This window comes from Thalassophryne amazonica, chromosome 6 (genome assembly GCF_902500255.1).
Source record: "Thalassophryne amazonica chromosome 6, fThaAma1.1, whole genome shotgun sequence".
NCBI classification, from domain to species: domain Eukaryota; kingdom Metazoa; phylum Chordata; class Actinopteri; order Batrachoidiformes; family Batrachoididae; genus Thalassophryne; species Thalassophryne amazonica.
Window position 1 is genome coordinate 48,952,749 of NC_047108.1, and position 19,606 is coordinate 48,972,354.

Sequence of the window (19,606 nt, forward strand, 5' to 3'; positions counted from 1 at the left end):
CATAGTGCACAAAGCAGAATTCTTCATTTATTTTTTAAAATGAATTCAGTTACTGTCAACGCACGGATCATGCAGGTTTTGTGAGTTCTCTGCAGAGGTTCACACCATTATGTACCCATCTGTGACTGTCAAACAAAAAAGATGAAAACAAATGGACAAAAAGAAGAAACAAAAAGATTTTATTGATATTCCTCAAAACAAAAGTTTACACAGACCATAAGTATGCCACACCAACTACAAGTGAGCATGTGTTAGTTCATTTATTCTGTTCAAGCAAATGACCTCTTTGTACAGTGAAGCTGTTGAATGACTTGGTCTAGGCAGCAGGTAACAGGCTGCTAATCTATCTAGGCTCAGAGCTTTACCAGCAGAGTCTACACATGGGGGTCACTGATGCCACTCGCCTGTTACATCATGCGTGCTGCAAAGTTGTGTCCTGTGCAGTGAATTTCTCAGTTGCAGCTTCGTCTTCCTGACACAGGGTCTAGTTTCGGCGCAGAATCGTGATGAGTTGTGCATGCACAAACGAGCTAGGGAGTAGTCAAGTGCAGCCAACGACCCCCGGCGGACACCCTAGCTGTCTGTTGAGGGTGTCTGTAAGGATGGAGAAGAGGCAGTGAACCAGCTGGACAGGGGTGAACAGGGTGAGTATTGGGGTGTTTTTAATGGGTCAGTGGATGGTGGGGTTGGGGTTGGGGTTGGGGTTGGGGTTGTTCATGGGGGAGGAGGAATGTCCATGAGTCTCTGGTTTTACTGCACATTCTCCATCATCTTGAGGAATTCTGGAAAAGAAAAAGACAGGATCTTGTTATTGATATAGAAGCCATCCTTTTTACTGTTTAAAATTGAATTACTGTTAAATTATGTTTGTGTTTTTTGCACTTATTTGTATGTTAATTAGCCATAGGCAGTGAGGTGTATTTTTTGTTGTTGTCTTCCGTATTTCACAGAATTAAATAATTATGTAGCAATGAATATCAACTTAAGTGCAAAATATTCCCTCAGGAGAAATGGAATTTGATAATTTTTTGGAATCAAAATTTTTTACATCTTGATTTAGAATTATCCAAAGCAGCATAAAAGGCAGCCACCAACAACAGCAACAACAATAATAATAATAATAATAATGACTAGAAGCACTCGGAGAGCGCAAACCTCCGCCAAGGCCATAGGGTCACTGACGTCACATGGAATACCCTTTGGCAAAGAGACTTATTCCATGTCGCTTCATGCATCTGCCGTCATATTTCAGATACAGTGGTTAACCCTCTGGGGTCCAAGGGCATTTTTTTGGACAGTTCACCCGTCTGGCATAAATGTTTTATTTTGCTATTAACAGCTCTCCCTGCATCCTACAATCAAGTTTTATGTCTCTTTTTTTTCAGGACAAGCTGTACTTTCAAAATATATATGCTATGGTTGTGCTTTATAAGTGTAATAAAGGTTTACAATCAGAAATAAGAAAGGAAAAAGTAAAGCGGAAAATTATTTTCCACACACATTTATTCAAAACACACAGCAAACTATAATAAACTAGTAACACATCACTCCTATAAACAATCTTTGGTGTGTCACGTGAGGTGAATCTGCCCTACAATTGGATTTTGGAAAACCATGTGACGGTGAACCAATTCCGATTGGACACTCACATTGCTCACGTCATCACACAGCTTCTATGAGGAGTACAAAGATGGTGGACGGTGGCTCGAAAGTCAGCAGAGTTAACTTTTCAGCAAAAAAAAGTAAGTTTCTATCTCATATCATTAAAAAGTTATTTATAATTTAGTAAAGCTTGGTCTCAGCCGTCGTATACGATGGCGTTGGCCCCAGAGGATTAAACCCTTAGATCTTCAGCAAATGTATTTATAAAGAGAAACTGCATGAACTACACAAGTTTTTATTTTTTTATTTTCTAAGAACAAGTTTATTCAGTGAGGAGAAACAAATGCTAAATTATTGTTGTATCGTAACTTAATTTTTGTTCAGCCTTTGTAACACGTCTTCATGAAGTTAGATGCAAAAATATTGAAATTGGCCCTATCCTGCAATGATAAAGAATCCTATAAAAAAAATTACTGGATCCGGATCGTGTTCTGGATCATTATCAAAATTTAATTACATCTAAGTTAGGCCAAGATACGAGGTCTATTAGAAAAGTATCCGACCTTATTATTTTTTTCAAAAACCATATGGATTTGAATCACGTGTGATTACATCAGACATGCTTGAACCCTCGTGGGCATGCAAGAGTTTTTTCACGCCTGTCGGTTACATCATTCGCCTGTGGGCAGTCTTTGAGTGAGGAGTGGCCCACCCTCTCGTCGATTTTTTCATTGTTTAGGAATGGCTCAGAGACTGCTGCTTTGTTTGATCAAAATTTTTTCAAAACTGTAAGGCACAACTGAGTGGACACCATTCGATAAATTCAGCTGGTTTTCGGTAAAAATTTTAACGGCTGATGAGAGATTTTGGTCTGGTAGTGTCGCCGTAAGGACGGCCCACGGTGCCTGACGGTGATCTGCGCTTCGAGGCAGCAGCGTCTCGCCGTTTCAAGTTGAAAACTTCCACATTTCAGGCTCTGTTGACCCAGGAAGTCGTCAGAGAACAGAGAACTTTCAGAAGAAGTCGGCATGAGGAGTTTATTCGGACATTCCATTGTTAACGGACATTTTGTAATGAAAGAACGTGCGGGCAGAGTCGCATGTCGGGCCGGACCCGACTGCGGGGGGTCGCGACAGGAAAAACACCTCCGTTGGAAACCTTAACGGGCAAGTTGGAACATGCCCAAGCTGTTAAACAATTTCTCAGTTACTCACTTGTTGAAAGCCATCAAAAGACGCCTGAATTTTACAAATGGTTTTCAACACGGAGGTGTTTTTCCTGTCGCGGCGCATACAGATTCGCCGAGTCGTCACGGAAACGACTCGGCGAATTTGCGCGCACTTCTTTCATTAAAAAATGTCCTTAAACAGTGGAATGTTCGCATAAAGTCCTCATGCCGGCCTCTTCTGAATCTTCTCTGTTCTCTCACGACGTCCTGGGTGAATTAAGCCTTAAATTAGGATGTTTTCAGCTCGAAACAGGCCGAAGACGGCGCCTGGAAGTGCTGCGCATTGTCCCGCTCCGTGGGAAGTCCTTACACTGACAGAAACACCCCATAATCTCTCATCAGCCGTTAAACTTTTCACCGAAAACCAGCTTAATTTCTCGAATAGTGTCCACTCGGATATTCCTCACAGGTCCAGAAAAAATTTTGATAAAGCAATGCACGCCGTCTCGAGCAGCGTGTGAAACAAAGGAATTCAGCCGAGAGGGCGGGACCACATCTCACTCAAGGCCTGCCCACAGGGAAATGATGTCACCGACACACGTGAAAAAACTCACGCATGCGCACGAGGGTTCAAGCATGATTGGTGTAATCGCACGTCATTCAAATCCATATAGTTAAACAAAAAATAAAAGTGTCGGTTTCTTATCTAATAGACCTCGTACACCCCTGGTAAAAATTTAATTGAAATCCATTGAGGATTTTTTGAGTAATCCTGCTAACAAACCAACCAACAAACAAACGGATGCGACCGAAAACATAACCTCCTTTGCAGAGGTAATAATAATAATAATAATAATAATAATAATAATAATAATAATAAGTAACTGTATCGAAAGAGCATAGTAATGCCACACCCAACTTTCAAAGTGTCAGGCATGTGTTGAAAATGTTACATGAGCTTCTAAACAGTCAAGTTCATCTACAATAAGTAATAAATCCCTTCAGCTTCTCCCTTGTTTTATTACTCTGAGTCACCACAGCAGATCCGATGTTGATCTGCATGTTGACTTAGCACAAGTTTTATGCCGGGCACGCTCCATGACACAACTCCACATTACATGAAAAACAGACAGGGATGGCCTTGAACTATGAATCTTCTGCGCTGGAAACAACCACACTTAACCACTTGGTCAACACCCCTGCCCCCTCAAGTTCATCTACGAAAAAATACATCAATTTTCTCTATGTTGGTGTGGGGCCAGAAGTTCAATATGGACCTATGAAGCATATATATATATATATATATATATATATATATATATATATATATATATATATATATATATATATATATATATATACATACAGTATATGCCAAATTTGAATTAGTTGTTATTCAGATATTTTGTTAACACCATCACTGTTTTCATACCGTCATAGTCCAGCATGCCGTCAGCATTCTTGTCGCCATCCTTCAGCAGCTCATCAATCTCCTCGTCTGTGACGGCCTCACCAGTGCTGCGGATGATAAGGCTGAACTCTTCTCTGTCGATGTAGCCATCGCCGTTCCTACATACGAGACAAGTAGAATAAAAAGAGAGCATTAAAACAGAAACCACCTTCAGAATAGAACATATAGCGCACAACATTAAAAGCATGAACATAGCGAACAACACAAACAGCATTAACATACTTGTCGAACACACGGAAGCACTCTGCCAACTCTTCCTCGCTCTTGCCGGCCTGGTCTTCCTTTAGCAGCCTCACCATCATGACCAAGAACTCCTCAAAGTCGATGGTACCGCTACCTGAGAGTAAATATAGAGCCACGTGATTGATTAACAATGACCGCAATGTTAACAGTGAGCCTTGGCGAACAGGAAGCAGGAATTCTGACGATTTAGAATACTTCAGTATCTCACTTTTCTTCCCTCTTACATAAATAGGAAAGAAAATGTCTTATCTACACACAGTTGTAACATTGGCATTACACATTAAACATATGCTTTTTCTAAATTTCAAACTTTATATCATGCTTATTTATCAAATAAAGTAGTCATTTTTGATGCAGTATCAATGAAAGACACTGTAGTGTAGCTTTGCAAACAAGGACAAACGCTTCTGAGAATTTTGGGATGTATTTTGTAAATATAGAACACATACAAATGCTGTTCTCACAGTCTCATTCCCGCAGAGGAAGGAGTGAGATTTCATGTGTCTATAGTAGACCTCATCTTTATACACAAATTTACACATTCCAGAAGAGAATTCTGGACATTGTGAGTATTATCACTGTGTCCAAATATATTGATTACAAAAATCTACAAAAAACCCTAAAATTATTTATTTCTAACTGGAAGCCATGACATTGAAAATGGTCACTATTAAGAATGTAGGACAGAGTGTAGGATTTTTTTTTATTATTATAGCATGTACATGTAACCACTTAAACCAGTTAAATAAATATTGGGCCAACAAAGTGTATGCTTTTTTTATTATGGCAAGTACACAGACATACACATAGCTCCCGCAGATGGGGAAATACAAAATTTGTCTCTCTCTCCGAAGTGCCTTTCTCCTTTCATATGCAAGAACTCTCTTTTTGATATAGTTTCTACAAACAGTCTCAATCAGGCTCCGCTGCGTCTATCACCAGTAGATGAACGACTGCCAACCGTTAAGGACATCCCTGCATTTCAATGTGTTTTTGTAAGTGTCTTTGAAAATGGAGCTTCAGTCAATCAACTGGGCGAGAACCATGAACAAGTTCACCGTACATCAGTTGTTTGGGTGCACTGGCGTCTTTCATCTGGCACATATGTCCGAAAAGAGTTTGATGCCTTCAACACCTGCACATTTTAACACTTCTTCAAATTATGTGTTTAATTGAAACAATAACTAAAAGTGACCTCATGCATTGTGTTACCACATTGTGCAATAGAAAAAACCTTGAATATTAGGGTGCAACACAGGCCTCTTACTACATTAAAAGTATGCTATTTGTTGCTCACCATCCTCATCGACCTCCTCAATGATCTCATCCAACTCTTGTTTCGTCGGGTTCTGTCCCAGCATCCTCATCACGGTACCCAACTCCTTGGTGCTGATGTCACCACCACCATCAGTGTCAAACATGTCAAAGGCGGCCTTGAACTCTGGTGAAGTCAGAGTTGATAGTATAGTTTGTCGTAGTGCAATAAAACCCTGGTGACTTTGACAAACAAGCCATAATGTTGTTGATTATTTCTGAAACTGTTTTTTTTTTAAATGGAATTGGAATTTGGGTCTGATAAATCCATCATATACTCCATAAAAAAGGGGGTCAGGGCAGTCTGTGTCAATTGTACACAATAATAAGAAGAAAGTACTGTTCTCGGTGCATAGTTGCGGGAATTGATCCACTCAGAGGATTGCTGTTTTCTGCCATTTCAGAATGATATGCTTTTGAAATGCTAAAGACCCCATTGTAGGTGGAATGGGAATCGTTTTGTACAGAGGAAACAGACAAATGTTATGACTCATTATAGGTTTCTGTGGGAAGTTCCAACAATCAGCAATTACTGTCTGCAGTTTGAAGGTGGCGCTGCACAGTGTGTGTCCTGTACTCACCAGCCAACATCTCCTCGCTCAAGTAGGAGCGGGCTTCTTGTTGAGCGTCAGTCTGGAAGATACCATGATGAACGTTGTCACTACATGATTCACTACAGGCCTCATTTAGGCCTCATCATTACAAAACATTAGCCTAATAAAGCTAACTATGGAAAAAAAAAACTTTTAAAACAGTACAAAAGGATTTCTAGCCAATCCTCCATGATAAACATTGTAAGAATAATAGCCAAAATAGTTCATTTAAATATACAATAAGATAGAAATCCTAATCAACTGTCAGAAAAGATAATATCACAGTAACGAGAAACCCTATTATGCACAACAAAGGCATGCTGCATTTTCTATTGTTACAGTTCATTAATAGGCTGTTATTACCGTTTTCCATTAAAGGTTAAAGCTAGTATTTGTGATAGTAACATGCTTTCATCAGTCATCCGTTAGAAACTGAATTGCAACTTTATCTCCAAAGGGCTCTGCAGCGTGGTGCAAATTCATCCAGCTATTTCAGGCTCAACACATTAAGCTCGCTGTATATGGACACGTGGACATCCAATCCCTAGGAATTTGTCGCTTAAGCAGAATCTGCACCTTGCAGCTGCCACCCTCCCTGCTCCCCATCAGCACCCATTCCTAACGTTCAGCAAGGATTAAGAGTTTAACTTGACTATCTAACTAGATTACTTGGCCTCAGCATAAATAAATGTATTATAGATGCTAAAAAATAACTAATAAATCATGTTTTCTCTAAAATTGTATATTTGTACAACTTCAAACTCAACAGTTTTCAAGGAAACCAATAGCTAAAGTTAAATTATAGAGAGAATCATGCTGCTGACAGACATTTGCCAATTAGTTATTAGACTTTCATGCCTTTATTACCCAGACAATAAATGCAAGCTGTCATTACAGGTTAATAATTCATGTCTGGTGGACTGATTAGCTTGGACTAAATAAGATTTTCATTTGCACAATCGATTGGCCTTACCATATTTATGGATTAGCTTTTCCCCAATTATCCACGGAAAACAAGCCCAAAGGAGTGGTCAATCCGTGTGCACCCCAACAGAGAGACTAGACCTTAAGTGAAGCTTCAGACACACTTTAAACGGGATGGCCAGGTCCCGCCCCCTGGCTCCGACAGGCCTCCAGATTTAGTATCTTGAACTTTTAGGGTTCTGGGGCCATGGCAAGCCAATCTCACTTTGGACTGGAAAGCTAAGGTTTCTTGAAGATGCAGAGATAAAGTTGTGAAATAAGGAAACCCAAAGTTTTAAACATTATCAGTGAAAAATGCAAATGTCAAGGATGATAGAAGGAATAAATGTAATAGAGAGAATGTGAAAGGTATGGGCAGTGCAGGAAATGTCTTAGATTCTTGGATTTAAACAGAATTGGATGCAAAACAAAAAATAAAATAAATTAAGACTGACAATGTCCTGAGTAAATTTAACACTAAACATACAATGGTGAAAAAACATACTGCTGAACCAAATATCCCCTTAAAACCATATAAAACGGGCCCATAGAAATTACAAAAATATAATACTACTTTAACAATTCAGAATGAACTTAACAGGAAGCAAATAATAGTTAACAGCACTGAACTAAATATATTCTTAAAATGAAATAAAATGGTCCCATCAGAAAAGTGACTAATTACTTCTCATGGATGTTTACTGCTGGTTGGTTTCATTTAGGCCTAATGTGACACCAGAAGAGGAGGGGGAGCTGAAGGGACTGTTTTTATGTCGGCTATGACTTTGTGGTGATGGTGTTTCAATATGGATGTGAAACCAAGTGAAAAACACTGTGGGGCCAGACCCCATGTCACCCAATCAACCCCAAACCCCTGCACCCCTGTGCCCTGAATAGGGACAGTCGGCACGCAAAAACATGGTGCTGTGTTACAAATGAACACAACCTGATACTCCTTATATGGTGGGCGGTTCCCAAAGGGAGGGCTGATGTGGGAAAAAGAGATCAGGCGCAATGAGAGAGAGAGGAAGGTGGGTGAGGGATGGTGATTTTGAGAGATGTTGGGGGTTTGCAGGCTATATTACTCAGACGCACAACTGTGTTTTTCAAAGGAAGAATTATCTCAACTCTCAAACCTGCCGGCTGCTACTTCTCGTTCAGTTTCACGTCTCCTGCCGGGTGGAGCCAATGGGGGCTTTGATTTCATAGATGACTGCGTGAAGACCAGATTTTGCAAGAGGGCTGGGTGGACTGTGGATCTCAACAGATCTATGTTATATTTGTGTTGGGTTTGAATGGCTTAGAGAGGTTGGTTTCAAGGCACCATCTAAGTGAAGAGAACGGAGTTAGCTCAGTGGGATAAGGAGTTGAGTCACCAATATTTGAACTGGATTCGATTCCTGTCTGGGCAAGTCAGTTTATTTGCATTGTCCCAGTTCATCCAGCCGTAAATGGGTACCAGCCTTGTCTAGGAAGTAACTCTTGTTGGACTAGCATTCATCGAGGGGAGTCTAGACCCTCATCCAGTTCACATTTAGCAAATCCGGAGATAAATATGTCTAGCACTGGACCTCAGGGCCTGTTTAGAACTGACGTCTTCTCTGAGCTAAGAGAGGCATTGCATGGCGTGTGGATGAAGCCATTACATTAGCGCGCTCAGAGCATGTTGTACTTAATTGTATTTGGTAGTGCACATTAAGTGCATGTATGGTTGCGCCTGAAAGCTGTGTCTGTGAACATGCATGTCGTAGTGGGCGTTCACATGTATGGTAGCCTTTGAGAATTTCAACCACAACAGTCAGACTAAGTAAAAAATATCAGTGAAGTGTTGCAAAGAATCTGAGAAATAAAGAAGCGGAAGAACTGAGATGATTATTTATTTAGAAAGCTCAGAACAGGCAGCAGTTGTTGATATGTGTGGAGAGGAAGCAGAGAGGCTACAACTATTTGGTGTAGCATTCTAGAAGAATGAGCAGCTGCCAAGGGACAGCTGAGTTTCTGACGTCAAGAGGCGGCCTTCGTCTTAAAAGGTTTTCAGATATTAATAGATATCATAGCCAGGGCTTAATATGAGAAGGGACCGAAAGGATGGGCAAGACAGTATGTGAATTCATCTTGATCCTATGGCAACTGCAATATTCAGTGACACAGGGTTTTGTGGTATTTAGAGGTTTCTCTGGATGTAGAAGACAGTGTTGTCTGTAAGTTTGTCTCTGTGATAAAGTCAGAAGAAGGGTCAGGATGGAATGTTGAGATGGCGTCATCACTGGACATTCTCCATCATCTTCAGGAACTCTGCAGAGAGAAAGAGCCACATCGAGAGAGGAGCCTGTCAATCAACCGAGCAGAATGATCACAACACCTGACTGACGGACCAATGAGTCCATAAATCAACATGAACACAGTGTCTCAAGCCAAAGGTGTGATGGTGACTTAAAGCATTCAAGAACGTCTGACTGGAACTCATTTTTATGATGAGCAATTGGCCCACCCGTGGAGCGGTGAGAGTTTAGACCTTGACAGAGGCCCAAAATGGCCCAATTAGTAACATTAAGGAACCAAACCAAAAAACCAAAACCAAAAAAATAAATAAATAAATAAGAACTGCATTTGTATAATCTTCCAATGCAAGTCAGTTGTTCCATATCCCAAAAGCTAGCCACCCACCCACCCACACACACACACACACACACACACACACACACACACACACACACACACACACACACACACACACACACACACACACACACACACACACACACACACACACACACACACACACACACACACACACACAGGTTCTAGGTTCTAAAGCACGGACACAAAACAAACAAACAACAAGCAAACAACAAAAAACACCCACAAGAGCTCAATCCAGAATGACCAGTAGTTGATGTGGAGTTGGTCCTGTAGAGTGATAGGACTTCAACCACTCACTGACATAAGAATCCTCCCTCACCCAGAAAAAGCAGGTCAAGATCATCAAACTGGAATTTGTGCAAAAAGAACATCTTGGGTCTGTGATCGATGGACCTTATTTCTATACTTCCTGCACTGATCACGTCGTTTGCTTAATGGGGTCATAACATCACTAACTGTTCAGAAAAAAATGGAAGGTGATGGACTAGTGCAGGGGTGGGCCTAATGGTTAATCAGTAGGCTTCAGACCAGACGATCAAACCCTAGTCTGGCAGGACAATCACTACGGACCATTGGGTAAGGTCCGTAATCTCCAAGTTGCTCCTCGTGTGTAGTGAGCACCTTGCATAGCATCACCCTGACATTGGTGTGTGAATATCTATACTCAACAAAAATATAAATGCAACACTTTTGGTTTTGCTCCCATTTTGTATGAGATGAACTCAAAGATCTAAAACTTTTTCCACATACACAATATCACCATTTCCCTCAAATATTGTTCATAAACCAGTCTAAATCTGTGATAGTGAGCACTTCTCCTTTGCTGAGATAATCCATCCCACCTCACAGGTGTGTCATATCAAGATGCTGATTAGACACCATGATTAGTGCACAGGTGTGCCTTAGACTGCCCACAATAAAAGGCCACTCTGAAAGGTGCAGTTTTATCACACAGCACAATGCCACAGATGTCGCAAGATTTGAGGGAGCGTGCAGTTGGCATGCTGACAGCAGGAATGTCAACCAGAGCTGTTGCTCGTGTATTGAATGTTCATTTCTCTACCATAAGCCGTCTCCAAAGGCGTTTCAGAGAATTTGGCAGTACATCCAACCAGCCACACAACCGCAGACCACATGTAACCACACCAGCCCAGGACCTCCACATCCAGCATGTTCACCTCCAAGATCGTCTGAGACCAGCCACTCGGACAGCTGCTGAAACAATCGGTTTGCATAACCAAAGAATTTCTGCACAAACTGTCAGAAACTGTCTCAGGGAAGCTCATCTGCATGCTCGTCGTCCTCATCGGGGTCTCGACCTGACTCCAGTTCGACTTGAGTGGGCAAATGCTCACATTCGCTGGCGTTTGGCACGTTGGAGAGGTGTTCTCTTCACGGATGAATCCCAGTTCACACTGTCCAGGGCAGATGGCAGACAGCGTGTGTGGCGTCGTGTGGGTGAGCGGTTTTCTGATGTCAATGTTGTGGATCGAGTGGGCCATGGTGGCGGTGGGGTTATGGTATGGGCAGGCGTCTGTTATGGACGAAGAACACAGGTGCATTTTATTGATGGCATTTTGAAAGCACAGAGATACCGTGACGAGATCCTGAGGCCCATTGTTGTGCCATACATCCAAGAACATCACCTCATGTTGCAGCAGGATAATGCACGGCCCCATGTTGCAAGAATCTGTACACAATTCTTGGAAGCTGAAAATGTCCCAGTTCTTGCATGGCCGGCATACTCACCGGACATGTCACCCATTGAGCATGTTTGGGATGCTCTGGACCGGCGTATACGACAGCGTGTCCAAGTTCCTGCCAATATCCAGCAACTTCGCACAGCCATTGAAGAGGAGTGGATCAACATTCCACAGGCCACAATTGACAACCTGATCAACTCTATGCGAAGGAGATGTGTTGCACTGCATGAGGCAAATGGTGGTCACACCAGATACTGACTGGTATCCCCCCCAATAAAACAAAACTGCACCTTTCAGAGTGGCCTTTTATTGTGGGCAGTCTAAGGCACACCTGTGCACTAATCATGGTGTCTAATCAGCATCTTGATATGGCACACCTGTGAGGTGGGATGGATTATCTCAGCAAAGGAGAAGTGCTCACTATCACAGATTTAGACTGGTTTATGAACAATATTTGAGGGAAATGGTGATATTGTGTATGTGGAAAAAGTTTTAGATCTTTGAGTTCATCTCATACAAAATGGGAGCAAAACCAAAAGTGTTGCATTTATATTTTTGTTGAGTATGTGAAATGGTAAAGTGCTTTGAGCTTCTGATATACACAGAAAAGTGTTTTATAAAAGCAGTCCAAATGCTTTAATAATTTCCATTTGATTTGTCTCCCACTGGTATTGAAACATAATAAAAATACAAATGAATGAACTCTCACTGTTTTTTGATTCATAAAAGGCTTAAATAACAATGAAAAATAAGTAAATGCTGCATTATTGATGGGTAAATTTGTTCTACTTAAAACCTCTGCATTACTGTCTGAGTTTGATTTGAGCTCTAAAGAGGAAAAATTGACAATGAATTGATTAGGTATGTGATTAGTCATTTTGTTGCACCAGACCAGTCAAAAAAAGCAACTTGATCTATGATCGACTGACTTCTGTTGGATCACTGAGGAATATGCATCCGTATCAAACTGAATTTTATATTTAAAGGTTAAGCTCAGTGCCGGTATGTGCTCTAAAGCATATTTTAGTTGTACATGTAGTTCAGGATATCAGTCAAACGTTCTGACTACCATCACCAACGGTTTTGTTTTTGTTTTGTTTGCCTGTTTGTTTGTTTGTATAACTGAAGCATTTCAATGCATTATTGATTTATTATAACTGGATCATACTGGTTTGACTATGGAGAGATTCAAATGAAGACTTGGACCTTTGTATTTATTTAAAAGATTCTTCACAATTGAGCCATAAGGTGAAAATTAATATTTGAACTTATACTGGACACCAGAGGACCTGTTGCATTACGCATAACCATTGACTGGACTGGTGAGTTCAGAAGACAGAACAGTTCCCTTGAATGGACTATTGATCATCATCTGATATGACACTGGCCCAGTTGTGGGCTGATAACACAGCTAAAAATTGGGCATGGATAAATTACATAACATCATAACATAGTTTAGTGTCACCGTAACATTTGTAAAACCTTTGAGGGTTACAGAACTCCACAGTGTGACATCAAGTATCTATGACAGCACTTCATCTGGTTTTGAAGAGTAGTCTGAGTGTAATAAATTAAGTTTTTTCATCCTTTTGTACAGTACTGATAGATTAAACAAATAAGGGAGTTATTTATATATATTTCATATGTCAATCAGTTTGGTGATAGAATTTCAGTTGTCATGCTAGTAGATTCTACGCTACGTACACTTTCCCACATTGAGTTTACACTGGTTTTTGGGTGGAACTGCATCGTCAGCACTTGAGAAGCTACGTGGGGAATGATAGCATCTGGGCAGTGGTGTCAAAAGTACACACATTTGTTACTTAAGTAGAAGTATAGATACTGCAGTTTAAAAACACTCTGGTAAAAGTTGAAGTATCAACTTGACCTTTTTACTCAAGTAAAAGTGAAAAAGTATGTGCTCCAAAACCTACTTAAAGTATAAAAGTATAAAGTAACCTTAAAAAAAAAAAAAAAAAAAAAAAAAAAAGGTAGATGCCACTATATGAATTGAAAGCTTAATTTAAAAACTGATTCGTTCTACATGTGGCCCAAGACCCAAAACCCAAAATTACCCCCCAACACCACCTGCATGAAAATGTTTCAATTCTAGAAGCTCTGAAATGCAATCTGGGACTATTCCAGACAATAAACTGCAGTGAGTGCAGCATCCATTTAGTGAGAAAAAAAAACTTTCCTTATTCAGATTCATTCCAGTAGTATTCTGCTCTTACTAGGATGCAGCAGTTTTCTAGTTTGGCAGATAGTTCTGGAGGAAATCACTGAAGAAATTAACACATTGACAATATGGTTTGACCGAAACAAACTGTCATTAAACTTAAATAAAACAGGGATGAAATGGAGGTGTAAGAGTCACTAGGTGTTCACAGGAAACACTTATTTATTTCTGTATGTATGTATGTATGTTCATTGTTAGTTGCTTTTATATTTTATTTTCTGTTGTGTTTCTATTCAGGTTATTTTTGTCTCTTTCTCTGAAATTGTATATAATAATTATCATTAGATTATTAATATATAAACAAAAATAAATTTAAGAAATATTACAATTTGAAAACAAATGCACCCGAACGTGAAGACAGCTGGAACTGCTTCATGCTAACTTTTAACATTGAAAATGCCATAGACATGCTAACGTGTTAGCGTCGCTCCCATTTTTAAGTTATAAAATACATCTATCAACTGTTTCAGAAGACCATAACAGGTCGGTTTAACATAGAAAAGGTAAATAATACTCACAGAAGTATGCTCTTTAGGGTTTTAGCGGGGGGAAATTAAGCGAAAGAAAGAAAGAATAAACGAAACAATAGGTTGAAGCATTGCTTCAATCTGCAAACCACTGCTTCGACTGGTTCAAAATCCATTCCTTTATCTTCATTGATCCATGTTTCTGATATAGCAATTATGTTAATTTTTTTTTTAATTGACTTAAATATTCTTCAATGTTGTTAAAGTTTGCATACAGACTTCTGCTGTTGAAATGGATTATTGATAATTTGTTATCCGTTTTAATGATCCGATTAAACTGTTCATCTGTATAATAGCAACAACTGTCATTAATATTTGAGAAGAAATTATTGTCCGGGTCTATATCGTGCTCCAAGTCCAGTACATTGTGGTCTGTGTATTTAAATGTTCTCAGTTCTAGTTTTCCATGATCAGCAATCCTGTGAGTTATATCCTTCTTGTCTCCAGATGTAGATGAATAGGTAGTAGATGAATAGGTTCCTCTGGTCTGTGTCATGGTGTTGTGATGTGTTTGTGTCCTCATACCTTATTGGTCATATTTGTCCAGTTCCTTGATGTTCCTGATTACCATAACCTTCGCTTGTTCTGGTGTTCCGTTCAGTTTGATGAATGTTCTGCAGTTGGATGTCCATGTCTGTTGAATTTTTCCCTGCTTTTTTAAGAGACGAGCTTTCCTGGCGATGTCTGCGTTTCTTTTGGTCAGATGTTCATTGATGAATACATTTGTTCCTTTGAGTTTCCGTCCCTGTTTTAACAATGCCATTTTATGTTTTCTGTTGACAAACCTCATTATAGCTGCTCGCTTGCCTCCATCCTCTCTCCTGGGCAGGGGGTGGCACGCTTCAATGTTATTACAGTCCATTTCAATACCTTTAGATTGCAGGAAGTCAGCCACCTGTTGTTCCACTGAGCTGGCCTCCTGCTCACTGGCCTCCCCTCCGCTGTCTTCTGACACCGCCCGTGCGTAGGATCGAGGTTTAATATGAATTCCTGTAATAATAACGTCGTTCATCCTTGTGTACTGTTCCAACTCTGCAACACGGTTCTCCAGGTGCACCAGACGCCGGTCTTTCTCGGCATTCTGGATCCGGAGAGCCTTCACTTCTTCCACCAGCCCCATAATGGATTTCTGCTGCATTTTAACAATTAAACATTAGGTCTCTCTCTTCTAAGTCCCTGTTAGTAAATGATATAATAATTGATCAACATATTGATTTATTCTGCCTTACAGAAACCTGGTTACAGCAGGATGAATAGCACGGGCCGAGGCGGAGGATTCCATTCCAGCTTATTAATTAATCAAAAACCCAGACAGAGCTTTAATTCATTTGAAAGCTTGACTCTTAGTCTTGTCCATCCAAATTGGAAGTCCCAAAAACCAGTTTTATTTGTTGTTATCTATCGTCCACCTGGTCGTTACTGTGAGTTTCTCTGTGAATTTTCAGACCTTTTGTCTGACTTAGTGCTTAGCTCAGATAAGATAATTATAGTGGGCGATTTTAACATCCACACAGATGCTGAGAATGACAGCCTCAACACTGCATTTAATCTATTATTAGACTCAATTGGCTTTGCTCAAAAACTAAATGAGTCCACCCACCACTTTAATCATATCTTAGATCTTGTTCTGACTTATGGTATGGAAAGTGAAGACTTAACAGTATTCCCTGAAAACTCCCTTCTGTCTGATCATTTCTTAATAACATTTACATTTACTCTGATGGACTACCCAGCAGTGGGGAATAAGTTTCATTACACTAGAAGTCTTTCAGAAAGCGCTGTAACTAGGTTTAAGGATATGATTCCTTCTTTATGTTCTCCAATGCCATATACCAACACAGTGCAGAGTAGCTACCTAAACTCTGTAAGTGAGATAGAGTATCTCGTCAATAGTTTTACATCCTCATTGAAGACAACTTTGGATGCTGTAGCTCCTCTGAAAAAGAGAGCTTTAAATCAGAAGTGCCTGACTCCGTGGTATAACTCACAAACTCGCAGCTTAAAGCAGATAACCCGTAAGTTGGAGAGGAAATGGCGTCTCACTAATTTAGAAGATCTTCACTTAGCCTGGAAAAAGAGTCTGTTGCTCTATAAAAAAGCCCTCCGTAAAGCTAGGACATCTTACTACTCATCACTAATTGAAGAAAATAAGAACAACCCCAGGTTTCTTTTCAGCACTGTAGCCAGGCTGACAAAGAGTCAGAGCTCTATTGAGCCGAGTATTCCTTTAACTTTAACTAGTAATGACTTCATGACTTTCTTTGCTAATAAAATTTTAACTATTAGAGAAAAAATTACTCATAACCATCCCAAAGACGTATCGTTATCTTTGGCTGCTTTCAGTGATGCCGGTATTTGGTTAGACTCTTTCTCTCAGATTGTTCTGAGTTATTTTCATTAGTTACTTCATCCAAACCATCAACATGTCTATTAGACCCCATTCCTACCAGGCTGCTCAAGGAAGCCCTACCATTATTTAATGCTTCGATCTTAAATATGATCAATCTATCTTTATTAGTTGGCTATGTACCACAGGCTTTTAAGGTGGCAGTAATTAAACCATTACTTAAAAAGCCATCACTTGACCCAGCTATCTTAGCTAATTATAGGCCAATCTCCAACCTTCCTTTTCTCTCAAAAATTCTTGAAAGGGTAGTTGTAAAACAGCTAACTGATCATCTGCAGAGGAATGGTCTATTTGAAGAGTTTCAGTCAGGTTTTAGAATTCATCATAGTACAGAAACAGCATTAGTGAAGGTTACAAATGATCTTCTTATGGCCTCAGACAGTGGACTCATCTCTGTGCTGGTTCTGTTAGACCTCAGTGCTGCTTTTGATACTGTTGACCATAAAATTTTATTACAGAGATTAGAGCATGCCATAGGTATTAAAGGCACTGCGCTGCGGTGGTTTGAATCATATTTATCTAATAGATTACAATTTGTTCATGTAAATGGGGAATCTTCTTCACAGACTAAGGTTAATTATGGAGTTCCACAAGGTTCTGTGCTAGGACCAATTTTATTCACTTTATACATGCTTCCCTTAGGCAGTATTATTAACCGGCATTGCTTAAATTTTCATTGTTACGCAGATGATACCCAGCTTTATCTATCCATGAAGCCAGAGGACACACACCAATTAGCTAAACTGCAGGATTGTCTTACAGACATAAGGACATGGATGACCTCTAATTTCCTGCTTTTAAACTCAGATAAAACTGAAGTTATTGTACTTGGCCCCATAAATCTTAGAAACATGGTGTCTAACCAGATCCTTACTCTGGATGGCATTACCCTGACCTCTAGTAATACTGTGAGAAATCTTGGAGTCATTTTTGATCAGGATATGTCATTCAAAGCGCATATTAAAGAAATATGTAAGACTGCTTTTTTGCATTTACGCAATATCTCTAAAATTAGAAAGGTCTTGTCTCAGAGTGATGCTGAAAAACTAATTCATGCATTTATTTCCTCTAGGCTGGACTATTGTAATTCATTATTATCAGGTTGTCCTAAAAGTTCCCTGAAAAGCCTTCAGTTAATTCAAAATGCTGCAGCTAGAGTACTGACGGGGACTAGAAGGAGAGAGCATATCAGAGTGTATGCACCACTCTGCATTTAATCATTAGTGATTGATCTCTGCTCCCCTCCACAGCATGTCTTTTTCCTGGTTCTCTCCCTCAGCCCCAACCAGTCCCAGCAGAAGACTGCCCCTCCCTGAGCCTGGTTCTGCTGGAGGTTTCTTCCTGTTAAAAGGGAGTTTTTCCTTCCCACTGTCGCCAAGTGCTTGCTCACAGGGGGGTCGTTTTGACCATTGGGGTTTTTACGTAATTATTGTATGGCCTTCCCTTACAATATAAAGCGCCTTGGGGCAACTGTTTGTTGTGATTTGGCGCTATATAAATAAAATTGATTGATTGATTGATGTGGGCTTCCAGTGAGTTTGTGGACTTGACCATCATAAGAGTACAGTATGAAGTCAAAGTGTCGAACTTGTAAAGCCACTCGCTTATCTTGGCAGTGGCATTCTTGCCATGGCCTTTGAGCTCAAGAGAAGCTTTGGAAGATTTTATGGCATCACGAGAATGCTGGACAGAGGTGTTGCTGATACCTTTGCAGGGAAACAACACTCCAAGTCTTTAGGGCTGTGTTGATTCCTGTGTTATTGCAGGGTTGTGAGATGTGGATGCTAACTAGTGGCCTAAAGTGATAACTAGATGTCTTTACTACTACTACTACTAGGTCTCTTCAGAGGATCCTTGGGTAAACCTGGAATGACTTTTTGTCAAATGAGCAGTTACTTGGGGAGGCTCAGATCAGTGTCACTTACATTGTGAGGGAACATGGATCAGTTATCTGCCTCGTTGGTTGCAATCTAGGACCCAAGATGGTTCTGTAATGTGGTGGATGTGATGACATGTAATACCGGGGAGCAGGAGCTATAGATACGAGTTCTCTATGCATGTCCTTGGCTGGGTGATTACTTAACACCAAATCATCGCAGACCCAACATATTTGGTATATAAGGTTATTTCACAACTTTTTCAGTTCTGAGGCTGCAGGCCTTGGCCTATTTTTTTTTTTTTTTAGTCAAATTAGGGAAGATTCTAATATCATTAAGTGTCCAAATACCTGCCACTTGCTGTACAGCACCAACTCAGAGGGAGCAACAGGTCCTTCAGGACAAATCTCTTATTTGTAATATAATTTGTAAATTAATCGTACCATCAAAGTCAATCTTTCCATCTTTGTTTGTATCCGAATCTCCAAATATCTCATCGATGTCCTTGTCTGTGAGCTGTTCTCCAGTAAGACGGATGATGTCTCCAAATTCCTCCCTGTCGATAAAACCATCTCCATTCCTGTGACAAAAAAATAATGGTGCAAAACTTGACCTCTGACCGGCCTATTTTCTTGGACATCAGTACTAACACAGAAAAAAGAAATTCCTTAAAAAGTGCAGCTAAACCTGTGCCACAGTTATACAGCTAAAATGAGTTTGTGCTTGTTTGTGCGCTTTAACTTGCATTAATTATGTTGATTTCTATCTTTTACAGGATCAGCCATCTCTCTGTTTTTGGAAAAAAAGTGATGATTTTTGCCTTTGTAAAAGGAAAGATTTGTCTTTCCACACAGTG

The 19,606-nt window shown here is 40.1% G+C and overlaps 2 protein-coding genes across 3 annotated transcripts in view; both read right to left on the reverse strand.

The window, feature by feature from the left end:
• Positions 1–248: 248 nt before the first annotated feature.
• Positions 249–7,489, reverse strand: tnnc2 (troponin C type 2 (fast)). Its single transcript, XM_034172147.1, has 6 exons — positions 7,365–7,489; positions 6,380–6,431; positions 5,782–5,925; positions 4,464–4,578; positions 4,203–4,339; positions 249–782 (listed from the first exon to the last, which is right to left on the reverse strand). The coding sequence occupies exons 1-6, from the start codon at positions 7,365–7,367 to the stop codon at positions 751–753; spliced, it is 483 nt and encodes a 160-aa protein (XP_034028038.1). The 5' UTR covers positions 7,368–7,489; the 3' UTR covers positions 249–750.
• Positions 7,490–9,274: 1,785 nt separating this feature from the next.
• Positions 9,275–19,606, reverse strand: part of LOC117512165 (troponin C, skeletal muscle) — a 29,862-nt gene continuing 19,530 nt past the window's right edge. For both annotated transcript variants that reach the window (XM_034172145.1, XM_034172146.1), the window contains exons 5-6: positions 19,194–19,330; positions 9,275–9,649 (exon numbers count right to left, since the gene is read on the reverse strand). In XM_034172145.1, the coding sequence (XP_034028036.1) occupies positions 9,618–9,649; positions 19,194–19,330 (169 nt within the window). In that variant the 3' untranslated portion in view covers positions 9,275–9,617. The remainder of the gene's footprint in view (positions 9,650–19,193; positions 19,331–19,606) is intronic.

Bases quoted from the DNA above. Each gene is read 5' to 3' on its own strand.
- tnnc2 (XM_034172147.1), bottom strand. The intron at 4,579-5,781 runs GTGAGCAACAAA...ATTTACTCTCAG, and splicing joins TGAGGAGGTCGATGAGGATG to GTAGCGGTACCATCGACTTT. The intron at 4,340-4,463 runs GTATGTTAATGC...TCTCGTATGTAG, and splicing joins TGCTTCCGTGTGTTCGACAA to GAACGGCGATGGCTACATCG.